Source organism: Semicossyphus pulcher, unplaced genomic scaffold (assembly GCF_022749685.1).
Source record: "Semicossyphus pulcher isolate SPU_LCO1_2020_fin unplaced genomic scaffold, fSemPul1.0.p SCAF_17, whole genome shotgun sequence".
Lineage (NCBI taxonomy): Eukaryota > Metazoa > Chordata > Actinopteri > Labriformes > Labridae > Semicossyphus > Semicossyphus pulcher.
Window position 1 is genome coordinate 24,931,811 of NW_027211681.1, and position 20,272 is coordinate 24,952,082.

General features: G+C 42.1%; 1 protein-coding gene across 1 annotated transcript; it reads right to left on the reverse strand.

Annotated features, from left to right (window-relative positions):
• Positions 1 to 2,092: 2,092 nt before the first annotated feature.
• stx10 (syntaxin 10) lies at positions 2,093 to 16,631 on the reverse strand. The gene is made up of 9 exons (XM_069665759.1): positions 16,578 to 16,631; positions 16,027 to 16,102; positions 14,432 to 14,525; positions 13,518 to 13,612; positions 11,402 to 11,464; positions 8,941 to 9,042; positions 6,369 to 6,475; positions 5,622 to 5,716; positions 2,093 to 3,566 (listed from the first exon to the last, which is right to left on the reverse strand). Exons 1-9 carry the CDS (start codon positions 16,610 to 16,612, stop codon positions 3,490 to 3,492), a joined length of 744 nt encoding a protein of 247 aa, XP_069521860.1. The 5' UTR covers positions 16,613 to 16,631; the 3' UTR covers positions 2,093 to 3,489.
• Between the last annotated feature and the right edge of the window lie 3,641 nt (positions 16,632 to 20,272).

Consider the following 20,272-nt stretch of genomic DNA (forward strand, 5'->3'; position numbering starts at 1 on the left):
TGAAAGGGCACCTTGGCGGACAGTTTTGCATTTATAGTTGCACATTCAGAACCTCCTTAAATATGGCTTTGCTGTTTCACCTGCAAAAATAGACTAAATATAAGTTTGGTTACATTAAAGAAGAGGGAACTGCCTGTGGTTGGTTAAAAGGGATAAATGAAATTTGGATCATTGGCACTTTAACTAGGAGGAGACATTTAGTTTCAGCAGCAGTACTTAAATGCTCAAAATGTAATTTCATGGTTCTCATTAAAATCAGTAAAGATTTAGAAGCACGATGTTGTTGCAAAGTAAAAATCCATCTGAGGCATCACGTTGTGTCAATTTATTTCAACTTTAGCTGTTATATGAATCGGCTGCCGGCACAGGGGCTGTAACTGCTAATCATGGTCCATAAAAGTCAGAGGTCAGCTCCCCAAGACCACCTTTTAAAGATTTTCATTTAGGTGGTGGTATGAGGTAACACAATGGTGATTGAGCCTATGGCCCACTGATGAAAGCCTTTGCATCTGTGGTATTACAGACTGGGTGTCTGTGCCGACTTTCAGCCGGAGCAGACACCAGAGCCAACCGTAGACGTCACACATGCAGCACTGTCTGGATATCTGGGAAGTGTGCTCCTGCAATTAACGTTTATCGCCACAGGTGGCGCCAAAGAGAACGAAACAGAGATCTTCAAGATTATAACTTTAATACCAGAAAGGTTTGCTTAATTTTCCTGAGTCAATATCTGACATTAATTTGATCTTTAAGAAGTGATGACAGGTCGGGCTGCAGATTGCAGAGCACAGAGTGAACTGACCGCTGAGCTGCAGAGTCTGTGTGTCACCTGCCCGAAAACTGTAAACAAGCATGCAACGCTGCTGCTGTTGTCACAGATCATGTCTGCAGGATGATCGAGGCAGACGCTCCGTTACGCGAGGTGGCTTATAAGTGAGTGTATTTGTCAAAGGCACCTCGTCCCGGTGGTTGTTAACCCTGTAGTTACATAAACGGACAGTTCGAGTGTTTCCTTTAAGTGGCTACACCTGCAGCAGCACACAGGCCGTGAGGTTGTGTGTGCCGACAAGAAGTAGGAGATGTGAGCTTTCATTTCAAAAAGTTACTGTCATGGAGTGATGATGCTGATTAAACATACATAAAAATTGCAATAAATGGTGCCAGTGTGGCTCTGCCCTTCGCTGCGTGTCATCCCCACTCTCTCTTCCCCTGTTTCCGACACTATCCACTGTCCGGTCTCTCAATAAAGGCATAAAAAGCCCCAAAAAAATAGCAATAAATATCGCAGAACAATTGTTATCAAAATATCAGCTTTTTCCAACATGCTGCAGCTCTAATCACAGGTGAAGGTGAGGTGTAAGAAAAATGCAGCCAAAAGAGTTGACAGCCTTTATAAATCTGCGCTGGAAACAAAAGAGAACGTGGGTGAAACGGTTAATATTTTTGGCATCTTGACTGCAACAAAATACATGTTTAAAAGATGCATCAGGGCTTGTGCACAGGTGGAGGTGCCCTGTCTGCAATTCAAAGACAAGACAGCATCAGAATCAGCCTCCACAATCGAACGCTTGTCTCTGCCTGTGTGCAGCACTTTGAATCGTCTTACCCGACCTCCCAGATCTTTAAACAAGCTCAAACAACTGAGCTCACAATAATACAGATGTGACGTCTCAGTGCTATAAATCCAAACAGAGCAGCACTCAGCAGCCTTAACTTTACGACAGGAGTGTAAGACATCCCCGTGTGTGGCTCAAGATGTCTCTACCTCCACAAACCGCTGCTTTGCGTGAGGTCTCGCAGTGACTCACGGCGGGAGTGGAAACCACATGAGTGCTTCATTTGTGCTCGCAGCCCTTTTTCGGTTAATTTTCCCCACTGAAGCGTTGAAGGAACGAGGGCTTGAATATGTAAAAAGCACATTAAAAGCACACATGAAGTACTGGAGGGGGGGCAGTCAAACACCCACAGAGATCTGCATTAAATCCTGCACACGTGACCTCTGACTCCTTTGGGGAAAACAAGGAGAAATGTCGTTTTTCTTCTGTTCCCGGGGATCAAAGGCAAAATAAATCACACAGAATCAAACAAAAGATTGAACAGGAATCATGTAATTTACACTCAAATTTAAAGCATCATGGTTAAATATTTTACAGTACTGCAACACACCCTAGCGTGGGCAGTGTAACCTGGCGTGACACAAAGAAAAAACATGACCCGCAGCCTCCAGCAGAGGGCGCCGTGAGCCTGAATCTGGGCTGCTGTCAGAGGCATCCTGCCCAGCAACTGTTCGTCCTCTCATTAGCTAAAGCTTTTCAATAAAACAGATGAACCCATTCGCTCCGAGCCAAGGTTGTCTCTCATCCCCCCAGTGAGAGGAACAAAGCTGCAGCCAATCGTGAGCCTCGCCCGCCTGCAGGGGCGCCAAGGCGGCGGGGCTGCAGACCTCACTTCACCTCACCGAGGCGGATCAGGGGCAGGAAAAGGAACCGTTTCTGAAGGCTGGCAAGAAGACGACGGATGTGTACGTTTTCTGGCGTGACGTATGAGGGATGGGTAGCTTTATTACGTTGTTTGCTTTGACCACAGACACCACAGCAGCTGATTTCAGAGATGACTGACTCGTTCTTCCTCTCTGAAATGTGTTTATGTGTGAAATCAGCTGTTGTGGTGTCAGACTATCTGCCCATTCTCCTGATACTTTCTGCTAATTTCCCTCTCGTATTCACATATAGGCACATAAACTGCACATTCACAATATAAAAATATATTTAAGGCAACACTGAAAAACCCCGTCCCTCGCCCCTAATCTCCTCCCTCCCACGCGGCTGCTTCCTGTCAGCTTCAAACGCACACAATTGCATTTTTCTGGTGAGTGAATCAACATTTATCAGTTTCCAAACACGACTTTTGAGCTTTTATCTCTGCAAACAATCAGGCTGCAGCCGTCAACGGAAATCAATGCGTTAAATCGCTGTTATTAGTGACGTTATATTCAAAACCTTGAGTCTGGCAACATTTAAAAGTTGTGAATAAAGACGAAAAGCAGGGGAAAAGTTATACAACTGTTTCTAGTTTCATACGTGTCCATTTGCAGATTTGTGTTTTAAACCTGACAGCAGCGGCGGCCTCCAGCTCCAACCCTCCCCCATTCAGTACCATCATTTCCATCAATAACCAAAATGCACCATTATGAAATATATAACACCACCAGGGTTTTCTTTCCCCCTGCGAGCGTCTTCTTCTGCTGCTGACACACACCAGCAGCTTTGTTCACTAGAATCATTAAAAGCAGAGGAGGAGGAGGAGGACCTCTGCAGGTCACCAGTTTCTCCTCGGAGTGAAGACAAGGACAGACGGGAGGGGAGGATGAGGAGGAGGAGGGGAGGATACATCCCTTGTTCCTGTATCTGTCCATCCGTCCGTCCTTCTGTCCATACTTCATAACAGGGAGGAGTGGGAACATGATCAAAAGGTCAGAGGCCACTTGTATCAGAGGGCGAAGAAGAGGATGAGGACGACAATCAGGATGGCGACCAGCACGCCGATAGCACACCACTGTCTCCGACCTGAGGAGCACAACGAGGAAGATCTTTAGATTCAGACACTCTGAGACGAATATTTTTATTCATAACGGATATGTTCCACTTACTGTGATGACATGCAAGAGTATAAATGTTTAAACATTTAGGAAAAACACGTATATGCTTTCTTGTGATTTCTTGCTGATATGTAAATTAACTGGTTCCCTCTTCCTTCTTGTTTTTCGTGCTAAGCTAAGCTAACTAGCTGCTGGCTCTCACATTTTATGATGCACTAACTCAGTTCAAGGATGCAAACAGGACATTGCATGGATAGAGAAAACCTGCATGCTCCCCACCCAGATGAAAGTCTGAAAGATTTTGCGTTACATGCTCACTGCTAGTTGCTTTGAAGTATATTTGCATCTGCCTGAAAACTCATTCAAACAGCCATTATGGGGTAAACATAAAGCACATAAAAGGAATCAATAGATGTGGGAGCTGAATGGAGACAAAAACAAGAAGACAAGATTTCTAAAGCGCCTATCAGAGTAAACTCTGAATGAATGGCCACAGTGTAGACGGTGTTTGTTACCAGTGTTGTGTAGTTAAAAACATGTTTGTGTGTTTTCTTGGCAGACTCGCTCGTGGCGAGCGGAGAAAATAGAGCAGACGCAGAAACCAATCGCTGCAGATTGCGAGTCGACCGCGGAGCTGCGCTGCGAGCAGCCCGGTTGGCTAACACGGGGTCCGCTTCTTGTGTGTCCCCGGCGTCAGGCACGGCGACACAGTCGGGTTTTACGTTAGGAGAAGGCCACAGACGACACAGTCAGAATTCTGTGGATCACCTCAAACGGTCAATTCTGTGCTCCTAACCAATACTGGAGCTAACCCATCAACCTGGCCGGACACCACCACCATAAAACTAATTAAATAAACAGTTATTTCCTGCAAATGTAAATACAGTGGTATAGAGCAACAGAGGTGGGGCATGCAGGTAGGCTGCTAGCATACACACCTGACGTATGGGCCAACGAGAGATGAACTACAAGCTCGGGAGTCAAACGGTGCATTTCTCGGCCTGTATGACGCACTTCAGACACGTTTGGACAAATTGCTCGTGTTTCCGCCCTTACAAGCAAAACCTTCGTTGCACTTGTGGCAACGAGTATTGTGGGCATCGACTCTGAAGCTTCAGCACACTTTTTGATCATTTAGTTCTCTAACGAGCAGGATCTATTGTGTGTGTGCGCGACCGTGTGTGTGTGCACCGCCCCCCTGCACACAGGCTCCGCGACAGAGGTCTTTCTTTTGGATTGGGAATATGCATCAGCGTCTGATTCTTATTGCAAATAAGAAACGGTTGGTGACATTAAATGTGCAAGATAACGGTTTTGTAGCAATAATGAACAGGGAATTTATTTCCTTAATTTCTCTGGTACCAAAAGCGACACCGATAACGTCGGGTGTTTATCAATACTCCGCTATTTCATAATCTGGCACTGGGGCCCGTTTCATACCGGGATTCAGTATCCATCCCTACACACACACACACACACACACACACACAAAAATCCCACAGAACTACACGAATCTTGTAGGTGACATATTTTGATCTCAAAACAGCGAATTCTGCCAAAAGGTGAGGAGTCCCTGTGCTTTTCGACCAAAAGTTCCAGGAACTTCTCTTCCAGGAACTAAATGGTTCCTGTGGCCCGTTGTTGTCTGCGTTTCCACAGCCTGCAAATCAGGCCGATGACGTGTGAAGAAACTGTAAAAGTAACGGCACTGCACCGCCAGTCCAGTAGGCGGCGGTAATGCACCTTTAAGCTGGTTTGCCAACAGCCATTAAAACTCAAAGAGGAAGAAGGTATCGTCATTTGTGAGACACTACAGTTAGCCTGTTAGCATGGAGGAGATTCAACTTGTGCTGTGTTTGATCGTGCTTTATGGCATTGCAAATGGATTGAGCACGAAAGCTCGCGTCTCCAACTTTCTGACTAAGATACATCTGCTTTTATATCGGAATTAAAGAGGAGCTACAAAGTGTTTGTCTCTGATAATACAAATAACCACTGACTGATTGTCATAATGTAAACTTACTGCTGGTCATGTGTGAAACCTTCTCCAGCTTCTTCAGGACCGAGTCCATCCGGGATGACGTCTGGTCCATCTCGTCTCCGAAATCCCCCAACATGCTGAACGACAAGAGGAGCTCAGAGTCAGGTAAGCACGTGTCACATCACAGAAACACTGTCAGCAAAAGAACAAAAAGCTATCGCAATTTATTCACACTCATTTCTCTTCTTTAAAAAGATATTTGCAGCACGAAAATATTTAAGCATTGTATAGTATGCACAAATCAAAGAGTCCTTATCCGTTGCAGACATTTGCAGCTCTTCAGGATATTCAGGGATGAGAAATGAAATGCTGTCTGGGTGTCTGAGTAATGCAGAAGCCAAGACTAAACATCTCAATGACTGCTCTCATCACTGGAGGCCCCAGGGTCCATTACTCCCACAATATGTTTAGAAGTATTTACTGGGAACTTTGCTATTTATAGACGTCTGTCTGAGGGTGACGATGTTTGTCCTGAAGGTGGTGCCAGAGGAGAGTTCAAGGGTTATTGTGACTCTTCTGTGACTTGCACTGAGTCCGTGTTTACTGATGATTAAAAGGTGATTCAGTTTCTCGCCCTACTCCCTGAACATGTGTACCTGCCGGGAGGATTCTGTTGACTGAACAGGCCAACAGGACGCAGAGATAATTAAGGAAACGATATTAAAAGCAGTGAGAGACTCCGCGGTTTGTGCAGAGTGATTCATGTGCAGGTGTGTGTGCAACACTCACACAGACTGCTCGTCGAGCTCGTCCCCGATGCGTCCCGACATGTCTTTGAGGACTCTGATGCTGCCCGACACCAGCTCCAGCTGCTCGTCCTGCTCCTGCACGATCAGCTATACACACACACACACACACACACACACACACACACACACACACACACACACACACACACACACACACACACACACACACACACACACACACACACACACACACAAAGACACACACAGTTACTTTTCATCCCCAGCGTTTGGTGTATCTAACTAAAGTGTTTAAAGTTGTTGAAAACAAAGGAAAATGTCTATTTATATTTAAACTTGGGCTACATATTGCCCGGAGTGTGGCGATTTGATACGTATCAAGACACAGAGGTTAGGACTGAATCTATCGCAATAATCAGGGAATCTCGGTTCCTCTGGAGCTACCTATAACTGAAAGTGTGTCGTTTGGTTTGGTCTGATCCTGTTTGTTTTGTGCTCTTTCACAGATCCAGCACTGTGAACAAACACTGTTTTGTTGGAACCCATTGGCTATCATCTGAGAACGCTATATCCTCTGGGAGCAACGGTGAAAATGTCGGGCATTCTGGTTTAGCCAGCGTTTAGCGATAACAACTTCCCGCAAAGATGCCCTTCTCCGTGCCCAGCATTGTTTACAGTCCAGTCAGCAGCTTGAGAGGTGACCGTGTGTTCAGATCAAACCTCCATGGCCAACCTCCAAGGTGATGGCCTTATTTAACGGCTCTTCAGTTTGCTGAAATAACAACATCATGATGCAGATTAGGAACAAGTCAACATCAAGCTCTGTCCGGTCTGTCCTCAAGAGGAGAAGAAGACTACTTTAACATGACAAGTTTGTTGAGTTCGAAGGTCGAAGCCATCAGCGCAGTAGCTAGCTAACTGAGCGAGCGTTCTTAGTGCTCTGCGGCTAAATGTTGCAGATTGATTGGTTGAAATTCTTCGGTGAATGATCGATTTTGATATAAGAATACGAAGAAATGGATTTTCTGTAATTTTTTTGGCCTATACTGTCAAACAGATATATATTATATATTACAATATTACCGAGGATGTGATCTAAAAGGATTAAAATGACATTTTTCATTTCACCTCGACTTCAAACATGATATTATTTCAGTCTGTTGTGTAATTAATGACACTAGAATCATCTTATTTATCACAAAGCACTTTCTTATTTCCTTGTTGGTCGAGCTGATGAAACTCCACCGAAGCAGAAATCAAAGACGTGAACAAGCACGTTTGATAACCACTGAAACCTGACACACAGGATGTACGAAGACACAGTTGCATCATTCAACACCACAGGAAGTAGAAACAGGTCACACTCGCTTCGACATCAAATATGAACTTTCCGGTTACATTTAACCTTCTTTCACTTCATTCACAGCGTGATACTAAAACACACAGAGATGTGATTTTTATGAAAGCACTGCAACAGGAAGTCTGCATGAAATCTATTTTTACAACCTTTAATAAATCTTCCCCTCATTCTGTTAACATAATCATGAAAACAAACCTGACAGCAGCGTCAGTTTGACTGCGAGGATGCTTTTATATGAAAGATTGTTTAAAGCCTCGTAAATCATATGTAGGATGTAAAAACTGACTAAATAAGAGAGAAGGCTGCAGGAATGATTTAACTTCCCATGTGCAAACTAATCCTGCAGACTGACTGGCTGTTGCAGCGTTTATTCCGGCTACGGTGTCTCAATATCACGTAAAAAATGTCAAAAAAAGCTTCTTTATCGACATTAATTTTGTCACAATCCCGTAACCAGATCGTTTTAATTAGAGATAGACCGATATGTTTTTTTCAGGGCCGATACCAATACCGATTATTAGAAGTCAAGGAGGCCGATAACCGATATTTGGAGCCGATATTCATTTGCAGTAAAAGTGAAAATATTGGCGTCAAAATCTTGAATACAAACTCCAACACTTAACTTTGTTTAAATGCCTTTAAGCATATGTTTATTAAACAGACAAACAAAAAGCGCAGGGAGTTCCCAGGGTCAGCAGCATCTCTTATAAAGTTAACTGGAAATTTAAATAAATAAATAAATAACTTCCTGAAGTTTTATAAATTAAATAAAACAAAGTGAAATAAAATTTGCAAAGAAATGAACTTTTTCTCCTCTCCGCCGTGTGTGTGAGCACTCTGCATGCACAGCTTTCACTGCTGATTGGCTGTTACCCGTGCCATGGCTCTGCGTGTAACCAATCAGTGCTGTGGGTGGGACAATGCTGGAGACAGAGCAGTGACTGCAGACAGAGAGGCACGGCTGCATCAGAGCCAAAATAACCCAGTTTTAAATTGATCTCTTATCGGCAGTCAGATTTAAAAAAAAAAGGCGGATGCCGATATGCGTCAAAATGCCAATAATCGGTCTATCCCTAGTTTTAATGCCTAGCTCTAAATTACACCCTGCCCCCCTTTCCCTTCCTGTTTTAGTTGGTCCTTCCTTTTACCACCAAACACTCACTTTCGCCCTCTACTCTTCTATTCTTGTTACATCTTAAGCGTGTATTCCCCTCTGTTATCCCACCCTCTGTACCTGTTGTTGCTCCTGTTGCTCCTGGATGTATCTGGAGTTTGCAGACACCATATGAGCCTCCAGTCCCGTTGATCTGTCCTGACCTGATGAAGTCAGCAGGGCCTGAAAACCACACACACACACAGACACGAGACCCGAGGTTAGCAGGCTGGAAAAAAAGAGTGTGCCTGTGTATATTGTAGCTGCTGCAAAATTAGGCCAACTGGTGGGAAAATGTGGGTTTGACAGTTTATTTAACAGCTGCTATGGACAACAAGACTTTCCAAATCACAGGACGATGCAGTCTGCAGAAGCTGCCAGCACAGCAGCTCAGAGTGTGCAACAGAAGTTAAGATAAAGACACGTCAGTACTACATTTTATCCCGTGCACATGCATGGGAAGCCAACAGGAAGTCAGTCGGCTTGGCTAGTGGATAAATCGAACAAGCATGCCCTCGGATGGAGCAGGACTTCACTGAGCATGCTCTGTCGGCCCAAACACACTGAGCGAGAGGATGCCCTCTGGGTTTTTTGGCGTATGCCTAATTGTGTCGACACATTACTTAACAGGTGGCATGATTATCATATTAGCACCATGGGGAAAACAACACAACCCAGTTTAGTGGGTACAAGGCACAGTGGACATTATTAAGGAGGACTTGATTCTGCTTTAAACATCCCTTGAATCACACTGGATGTATATGTTTTTAAGATTAGTCTTGCATTTGGCACCGCTTATAACTGCTGTAAACACCAATCAAAACCTGCAGTGAGTCCTCACTTATTGTGCAAATGTGTGCACCAATCATTCCTGTAAAAGCATCTCACAAGTAAACTCTTGCAAACAGTCTAACTTGCAGAAAATACATTTATTTGATTGCAACGTCTCTGTGCTCGACCTTCATCAGGCAAACAGCTGATCGCAGGTGGAGCACCGAGCAAAAAAATGTATTTTCTGCAACTTAGACTGTGTGCAGAGTTTACTTGCATTTTTTTTAAAAGATTATTTTTTGGCTTTTGCCTTTATTTATAGGACAGCTGAAGAGAGACAGGAAATGTGGGGAGCAGAGGGTGAGAGATGACATGCACCAAATGATCGGCAGACTGGAAGTCGAACCAGCGATCGGTGCGCCGAGGACTGTGGCCACTGTGCATGGGGCGCCCGCTCCACCAACTGAGCTAAACCAGCGCCCCGAGAATTTTTACCGAACGTTCTTCCTCTCCAACACACCTGTCCTATGTAACAGTTGTGCAAAATATTTCTTTACACAATCTGTCTTTTATGCCTTTATTGCTGGAAACAGGGGAAGGGAGAGTGGGACGACATGCAGCAAAGGGCCGGGGGTGGGAGTCGAGCACAGGGCTGCGGCACTGAGGACTGCAGCCTCTGCACATGGGACGTGCGATTTAACCGCTGAGCTAAGCCGGCGCCCCCTCTTCACCAAAAATTGAAAAATGATGAAGTAAAGTCGTTCGGATGCAGGATTACATTTTGTGGCTTCTGCTTGAAATAGTTAACAAGTTAGTTCTTAATTGTTTTAGACAAGAACTCTTAAGCAGTTTGTGTTAAAAACCATGTTTTGTAAAGTGGTCGCTTGGGTCTTTTTGGTGTTTGGTGTTTTAGGGCCATTGTAAACAACACCAAAAAAAGAGCTGGAGGAGAAGTATACCCCCAGGAAACCCTCGAGAATTCATGAGATTATAAAGTCATAAATTTGCAATAAACAAAAACGAGTAAAATAGTGTTTATAGGAAACTTTTTGCGCCCAGACTCCCTGCAAAAGTAGGTTGGAGTTCTCGGCCCCCTCCCTCTCGATTCACCTGACTCTCTTCATCGCTCTGCCCTGTTGGCTCTGCTGCTTACACGGAGCTCGGCGCATATTTAGCCTGTTTTCTCTGCACACAAGAAGCAGACTTTATGGCGGAGAAAGACTGAGCGACCCTCTGAAAATACACGTTTCTATGCTCCCCGTTTGCCCCAGGGGTTACCATCACACATGGAAGTTACCCTACGACCTCATGACGGTGAATTTATGACTTTATTTTCTCAGAAATTTGCCAAAATCTTTAATCCCAGAGTTTTTTTCTCAGAATATTACTCTTCTCTTTTTTTACAGCAGCCCTAATGCGCCGTCTCAACAGTAGAGAAGCTGATGGGAAACATGTGGAGAGGGGGGTGACATGCAGCAACAGTCGCTGTCCGGGTCTGAACCGGGCATATTGCTCTGAAGTGTAACTGTGACGTATTATTTTGATTCTGGTGCCAAAACATTTCAGCACTGTTGGGAGAAATTGCAGATGACACCTTGTTCTGTTTTTATGAAACACTTTCAAAGTCCACAAAAACAACTGAGTGGCGCTTGGAGATGTATGACTCAGAGTGTGTGTGGCGTTTCTGTCACACCACATGACTTTAAATCCGAACATATTACCCAGTTAAATGTGTGTACGTGTGTGTTGTGGGTTTAACACATCAACCAACCTGTCTGTTCTTCTTCTCTGCCTGAGCCACAGCAGAAGGGCTGGACAACTGATCCTTCATCTCCTGCACACACGCGCACACACACACACACACACACACACACACACACACACACACACACACACACACACACACACACACACACACACACACACACACACACACACACACACACACACACACACACACACACACACACACACACACACACACACACACACAAGCGTGAAAACGATTAAAACCCTCTTCATGATGTTTCACAATCACAGCAGAGATCACTTTAAAAGCCCGGCTCAGCGCAGGCAGCTTCATTAATGAGACTTTTCTTCTTCTGTTCCCGAGTCGCCGGCGGGCAAATAAAAATGTCAGAAATTCTTTTGTCCGCGCTCAGTGAGGCTCTTTTGTTGGCTCAGATGACTCAGGTCTATTTTAAGGACTTTACCTTTCCCGGCATGTGCTACAAACTGACTCATATTTTCCATTGTGCCTGCAACATGGACATTTACACTTACACAATTCTGCAGCAGTGCAGGTAAACCAGCTGACAGGTAGTGATGGATAATCAATAATAAGTCTCCTCACGATAGAAAATAAACAGTGAAAAGTTTGGGAGCTGCTGCTGTGACTCATGTTTGACTTTGTCTGACCTGAACAGTCTCTGCTTTTTTATAAACACTTAAGTTGCCAAAACACATCAGAGGCCTTCTGGGCAACGCTTGTGTCTCTCCTCCAACATGGCCACTCGTTACCACTGGTAATAAAAAAGAAAACATACACAAGCTACCGTGCAGAAGGAAAGCATCTGTTTTCAAATATCACATGATTTAATCGCGTCGGTTTCTATTTTTGTGTTTTGAAATACAGTTCGAACACTTGAAGGGAGTCATTGTGCCGTATAAGAAGAACACATCTGTAACGAATAAGGAAAAAAATATGGAAATACAAAGAGGAATAAATAGGGGGAAATAAGTACATAGAAATATGGGGAAATACGTGTTTAACCTTGTAAACATCTCCATGTGGTGTTCTTCATGTGCTATGAGACATATCAGGGACAACATCAGCATCACCTCCATGGCTGGGCCTGTCTGCTTTTAAACTGCAGTGTACCAAGGACAGGCTGAACAACACGTTTTCAGATTGGCAGGTTTGAGACGTCACAAACCTAAGGAGCCAATCCCGTTAATGGACGGGGTGACGCTATGCAGATCATTATGTGTAACCTATGGCGACCACTTCGGCGATGCGTGAGCCAGCTGTAACCGTAAACGTAATTTTTGCAAACTCACTACTAACGTTAACATTACTAATTACTACATTTCAAGCTAGCTAAGTTTCAACAAGTTGCCACTAAACGACGGCAGAGACGTGTTTTGTTTTCAGCTGTGATTTTACCAAAGGAGAAGCTGAACGTTCCAGAACCAGTTCAAATTTGCATTTCAATGAGGTAGAAGGAGGAGATGCCTTGGGAGGATTTTTACGAGATAATTAAACATATTTTGCAGAAAAAAAAACTTATCAGACACAATTCATTGTTTCAGCAGAGTATTTTTATATGTTTTAAAACATGACTGGAATTGGTATTTAAGAGAAATGACAGTTTATATAGAAACATTTCATTTATTTTCACATTTATTTCTTCATGTACTGTATATTTTATTTTTTACCTTTAATAGCTGTAACCATCGCCTTCTGTGTACTGTTTCTTTAAATAATGTGTGTTTATGTTGGTTACCATGGTAACATTAAGCTAACGTGGGCACGTAAACAAGGTCAGATCGTGTTCAGTCAAGAGTTGGTGACTCGGTGACTACACGCTGCTTTGCGAAACGTTTGGACACTTTGATTTTATATTTCCTTTTGCTTTAACCAAGAATGTTTGAGCTTCCCTGCAAACAATTAACGTAACGTTTTCAATTCAGCTGATTTATCAGTCAATCTATAAAAGACTCTCTCTCTGTCGAATTAAGTTCATTTAATGTCTGACAAATAACGTGTTTCTTTATTACAATACCCACAAAACAAAAACAAACTTAGACAGGACGATTTGACTTCCAGTATTTGAGATGGCAAAAACAAGACGGAAGAAACACATTTTAGAGTTGTCGAGGTTTACCTGGACAGCTGACCTGGTTCGCTCCACAAAGTCTCTCCTCTCCTGAAGTTCATTGTCTCCCAGTTTGAACTTCCCCGGGTTTGACTCCACGATATCTGAGCCGGTTAAGGACCAAACATCTGACAACACTTCATCTACGCACGATAAAAACTCTGCAGCACTCTCAAAACTTTTAATTACAAGAGCTAAGCAGTTTTGAGGAGTTTAAGTTTAAGTTTAAATACATGTTTCTGTCATTTAATGTAACAAAGAAAGTGCTTTTCATTGTTGTGTTCCTTATGTTATTTTAGACCCATCCAGTTAAAACAAGGTGTCACCAGTGTTGAAGCGTTACAACGTTGTGAGGCTCTGCAATGACTGTAGGGTTGATACATTCAAAGGTAGACGTACAGAAGGCTACACGCCGTCCTGACGATATAACACGTGTAACGAGTCACAAAGAGGGTTTAATTTTTTTTTATGGCAAAGTAATCTAACGTTACTTTTCTCAGAACGTAGTAGAATCAATGACTGGTGACATTTTCTACGTGGAAAAGATATCTGTTTTTCTCTACTTCTCTCGGTCCAGTATAACTGAATTATGCTGAAAAATGTAGACAGATTGATTGACTAATGAGCATTGTTACAAATAAAGGACTAACTTTTTTTAAAGGATTAAATTAACCTTTTCCTACACAGCATTTAGTTGTTATGAGCCAGAGCCTAATACAAAGTTAGGGAGGGTCTTTATATATTTGCTTAATGGCTCTGGTCTTTAGAAGACAAATGCAGCATTTCCTGAACAAGTTTGTATTCATAGGGAGGAGTGTGTAACAGAGTGACACAAAGAGCCTGTTTGTTTAAAAATAAACCAAAAGTCATGTGAAGATCCGGGTTGTGAGGGTCGAGGGAAAGAGCGGTTGTTAAAAGGATACTGATGGTTTCACTGAGGTCCTCCAGGTCCCAGTCTATGGCCCTCAGACAGTTCCTCAGTTCATTGGTGCTCCAGTCCAGCTCATCACGACTCACCTGAGACCACAGAAAACAACACACACAATTTCTACAGACAACATTTTAAAAAGCCGCTTTGCAATCAGGTTTAAATTTCAACCACATAATTCCTCAGAGAAGTCGTTTTGTTTTCACTATTTACACCAGGTCCTAACGTCACCATGCGTGCTGTCAGAACTTGTTTATATTAAGGAGTCATGGTAGTAAGGAAGGGAATGTCTGAGTCATCATACTCAACCAAACAATGACGGAAAAAATACAATGTTTGCTAAATATAGTTTTAAAGAGTTCGCAGGCAGTTGCGATAACAACAACAACAACATGATAGGGGATTTGTCTGGAATGTACACATCATCACACTACAGGACTGCTGTGTTGTTAATAGCTAACAGGCGAGTCATGCAGCCACTGACGTTAATACACAACAATAAAACCATTACAAGCATCAACTTTAAACATGTTTTATTTATAGTGATAATGACAGAAAAATAGCAGCCAAAAATGTCATGTTTTTCAGGGTTTGTATAACACAATTAAAATCATTATTATCATCTACAATGACCCTTAAAGAAATTATAATAAAAGGATTTTTTGGTTGAACGGAGGACTTTATATTTTTTACACAATGTTATGTCCTAATGCTGTTTTGAGAACACTGATAAGGTAGAATTCAATCCAAAAAATAAGTGAAGGTACATGGTATGATAACCAGCAATTTTCATGCTGTGATACGTCTAAATCGCTGCAACCCTAAACTACCCAAACAGCTCTCTGAGTTAAGGAGATTATTATTCATTTTTTCGAAAATAAAAAACCTTTAAAAATATAACAAATCATATGTTACGTAAAGTAATTGAAAATTACGCAAATCAGGAATGCTGCAAGTTACACAGAACAAAACTGAAAGAGGGAACACAAACGTTTCTGAAGGGCACTGAAAGCTGATGAAACAACTAATGACTGTTTTCATTGTCAATTGATCTGTTAATAATTGTCTTTATTAATTCATTAGTTTTTTATATTAAATGTCTTAATGTCTTAGATTTCCATTTTTCCCAAAGCAGATGATATCCTATGTAAATGTCTAGTTTTCTCCACATCCAAAGGAATCAAGTTCACAGTCAAAGTGGAGGAAAGAAACCAAAAAATATTCTCATTTTAAAATTTCAACTTTTAATTGTGTTCATCAGATATTGAAGTCTCCCATAAATGTGTATTGTGTTCTGTACAATTTGCAATGCTTTTCTGTTTGTTTATATGGGCTGTCAAACTGGTGAACGAGTCTACTTACTCTCTTATGTTTCAATTATTATCACTGTTTTGTTTTCTCAATATGGTGTGAATTGAGCCTTCTTGGCCACCATACTGTATATTTTGACTGAGGATGTTGCCCTCATATTCTTGTTTTGGGTGTATTTTGAGTACAATCAGTCCTATACATATGTTTATGTCAGTGGCACGTGGTTTTAGGACAGTGATTTGTGCAGTGATATCACCAAGGACGTGGAGGTCTGCTTACCTGTGTCCCATCCTGCAACAGTTCCTCCCACCTATCATACAGGCCCCGAGCACGAGAGAGGGCCTTCTGCACTTCCCTGCACACATACACACAACATTAACAGCAGAGAAACTGTTAGCTAGACACCTGGCTGTTTGTCAGGCTTAACTCTGCTGCTGCCCTCCCTAATTAACCAAAACAAACATAGCAGCTACATTTCGCATCCTTCTCTAACTTCGCAGCGCCGTGCAAACTGCCTGACATCACCGTCCCAAAGCTGCCCAGGTGTTCTTACTGAAGGCCACATGAAACAAAAACAAATCTAAGAGATTACTCAGTGCTAAACCGACTTTGGTAAGTCTGAACAAACATCAACACACTGACAACCACGGCGCAGTTTGTAGCACTGATGCTAGTTAGCTACAGCTAGCCGTTGAGCTAACCTCGCAAATATAACTCTATATTTAATAGAAACTCCAACTCGCTGTGGGATTAAGCTTGAAACATGTTATTTTCTTGAGTTGGCCTGAGGTAACACTAAGTTTAAAGGCTCAAATTTGTATATTTCTTACCCTTTCACAACGAAAAACGGGTCCTCTACCGACATGATGCTTACTTCCGCTTTAGTCACCGCGCATGCGCAGTACGCAGATAGGCTTCAAAGGGTCTTCAATGACACTTGGCAATCTCTCGGTTGAAAAGTTACTCAATCATTTCGTGTATTAGCTTACGATATAAATAACAACACCGCACACCGAATCAGTGCACTATATAACTTAATAGAATCATGTCCTTTCTGTTACAGTTAGTAAAAGTTGGTCTTTATAAAAAAGGGAAGAGAATTGGCCTGTTGTTCGGGGAAATGTACTTGTTGGAACAGAAGAGGAGTTACCGCAACTGCACACATCTGTATAAGATTAGTTGCGATGGTAACGTCTATGCAATCACCGCCTGTGTTTGCAGTTAAGTAGAATAGTTTATACAGACAGAGGTAATGGACTGCCTTTAAATCTTTGTATACACGTTGCTCAAACGAAAACACAGACACTTTCTGACTGAAGATGAATACTATTTGCTGGGGGATTTTTTAGGATCAAAGAATCTTCTTTAAAAGTATAGGCCTATTTAACCAAAATTATGCAGTGTTTCTGTTTTTTTTATGGTCAGAGACGTGTTCATATTACTTTTAAACAGACTATCATGTTTACTACTAACTTTTTTCTTTTTTTAATGTCATTCCCATAACGATATTTATATACTGTTTTAAAATTATTTTACGATTTTATTTACGTTTTATTGCTATTAGCCTATAACTGGTATCAGAGCTTACCCCCTTATAGAAAGCTACAATGTTAACACAGTGTAAAATATAATATAGATAAGTCCATTTAACATCTTTAAGCAGAAATGAATGGATTTTTCATTCATATAGCCTTTAGATCCGTCCAAAATATGATTAAATATCAAGGGGCCGATGATGTGACTTTATTTTTATTTTAACATATAAAGTACATTTCTATATTTTCTATAGGATAATGATATTTTAACATCTCTATTTTGGTTTGGCTGTTATAAAAGTTGTTTAATTGTTGCTGTGAGCTTTTATGTATTGTACTGGGTACATCTAATCGCACGCACACAAATGGGCTGAACCTCGAACTACTCTGTTACAAGCACTAAAAAGGTAATGCTAAAAAAACCACAATTGACACTTCAAACTTAGATTTTCTCTGCATGTTTCTCATAACAGACCTGGAAAATCCTCCACAGTTCTATTTTTATCCAGAAATCCACAGCACATGATAGAGCTCTCATTAAAAATGAATAAGGGTGTGGATCGATGCAGCGCGTTGCTGGCTCAGCAAATCCTCCAACCCTGTGTGCATGTTCTCTCTTTACAGCTTCCTGTCCCTCCCATCTGTCTCCGTTCCTGTGGGGGTTTCTCTTTCCATCCCACCCTGTCCTGCCCGGCTCCTTCCTTCCTGTCCTCATCCTGTTTCCTCCCCTCTGCTCCTCCTTCACTCCACTTCCTCCCTCGCTGTCCTGTGAAAACTCACAGCCACAGTTATAAACGTCACGCCTGACAGACTCACACACACACTGAAGGAGTCGATGTAATTTCTGTCTTTGCTCAGTAATATTAACTTATCTGCTGCGTCCTTCATGTAAAGCACCAGTTTATCATTGTCAAAATAAATGAGCTAGCAATAACAGTACTGTTACTTTCATTATAGGAGTGTAATCACTAGTTTCTCTAAACATGTACTCTTTTGGCACCAATTTGGCTTCATTCTTTGGTAAACACAATTGAAGCTATAATTATAACAGGACCAGTCTCTGTGAAGATCAAAGTGTGTCAGTATTAACGCTTACATACTCGTGTACATAATTCCAAACCTTATTAATAAAGTATTTGTAGCACCTGTAGAGTGAAACATTTTAAAATCACTTCAATTTTGCACATTTTAAATCAGGAAAAGTCTTCAAATTGCAGACTTAAAGAATGGCTTTTAGTGTGATCAAATTTAACCCATTGCTATAGAAATTGATTGTGGGCTGAATCTTTAAACCAGGGGTTCCCAACCTTTTGGACTACACGGACCAGACAGTAGCAATAATATTTTTGACGGACCGGGGGGAGGGGGTTTGGTTGGCAACAAATCTTGAGGCAAGTTCTAGGTATTCTTCCCGATCCTTGGGAATCAGCTTTGCCGGAGGTGATTATCACGCCGCACGGGGAGGAGACAGACGTTAGGAGAGGCGGAGATGTGACGCAGACCTGTGTGTGTTTTGATGCTCATAGCTGAATCAATAACGTTGCAATCCGTCAGTATTTCTGCGCACAGTTGAAGTATAAACTTCGTCTCCACAGGCTGTCATATGCCCATATGCTGTGTAGGTCATATATTTCACTGATAAACACAGAGCTTTAGAGGGGCGTCAGGCTTCATGTTCAAAGTTTCATGGGATGCGAAGCCAGGGTTGCCACCTGAATTGGTCTGCTTTTGAAGTGTCTTTAGAGGTGCAGGTGCACACTTCACACAGCTCATGCGACGGTTCTGACTCTGCGTATGTTTGGAATATCACAGACATCTGTTGGGTTTCGCGGCCCGGTACCAGTCCGCGGACCGGGGGTTGGGAACCCCTGCTTTAAACAATGAAGCTGCGGGTGCTTTGTGGTTGTATATCTTCAAGGGGAAGATATACTTTGACAGAACGGTTGAGTTTCAATCACATTTATAAATAAGATAAGATTTAGATATTACTTTATTGACATTATTGAAGTAGCAGGAAGGCAGATACAAATAGAAATAGATGAAAATAAAATAAAATAAGAGGTATATACAACTGGTATACAAAAGTGACAATCTCAAGTGACATGTACGGGTAAAAGCAGCAAATGTTTCCCACTGATAAAAGCATGTGTCACTCTTTAAAGTGTCATGGGGAAGTCCTGAAGTAAACCGGTAAAACAGCACAATCATGATCAGGCTGTTGATAGTTACTATGATGATTTTATGACACAACAGCACGTAGAAAGTGTTTGATGAGTAATGGTTATGAATGGTTTTATTATATAATATCCTGCACAGTTCTAGGCTGTAGTTTTTTAGTTCCTGTGACATGTTTATAAAATCATTGAGGTTAAAGCTTAAAGAGTAACAACCCATTTATAGCTGTAGACACTTGTTATGAGGGGCTTCCTCGGCTGCAGCGTACTGTGAATATCTGGAATATGAACAGTTTGTGTTAACATATACGGAAGCCCTAAGCGGACATGCATCCATCCATTTTATTTACTCTCTTTTCCACGAGTAATTCCAGGTGTTTTCTTAACTTATGTTTCTCGTAATCTCGAGATAACAAACCTGGTTTTCTCCTGATAACAAGATAATTTTCCGTCGATCTAGAAAACAAAACTACGGAAAGCCTTAGCGGACATGCATCTATTATTTACTGCATTTACCCATGATAACGAGTTATTTCCGAGATCTCGACTTACTCATCTCATTATCTCGAGTTAACAAGTCTTGTTTTCTCGTGATAACATAATTTTCCATCGATGTAGAAAACAGAGCGAATTACAGATCAGGACATGCCATGCTGCCATTGCCCGCACTGATGAGGTAAGCCTGTTTGTTTTGTGCTCTTGCAACTCTGGGGAGGTACGATCGTGTGACGTTACGGTGGTGCATTGTTGAGATGAATAAGTCGATGACTCGTTATCACGGGAAAGCGGAGTAAATAAAATGTATGGATGCGTGTC

Coding starts and splice junctions, on each gene's coding strand:
- stx10 (XM_069665759.1), bottom strand. CDS start 16,612: ATGTCGGTAGAGGACCCGTTTTTCGTTGTGAAAGG. Junction 13,613..14,431: donor GGACCTCAGTGAAACCATCA/GTATCCTTTTAA, acceptor TAACCGGCTCAG/ATATCGTGGAGTCAAACCCG. Junction 3,567..5,621: donor GGTTTCACACATGACCAGCA/GTAAGTTTACAT, acceptor TGTGCTCCTCAG/GTCGGAGACAGTGGTGTGCT.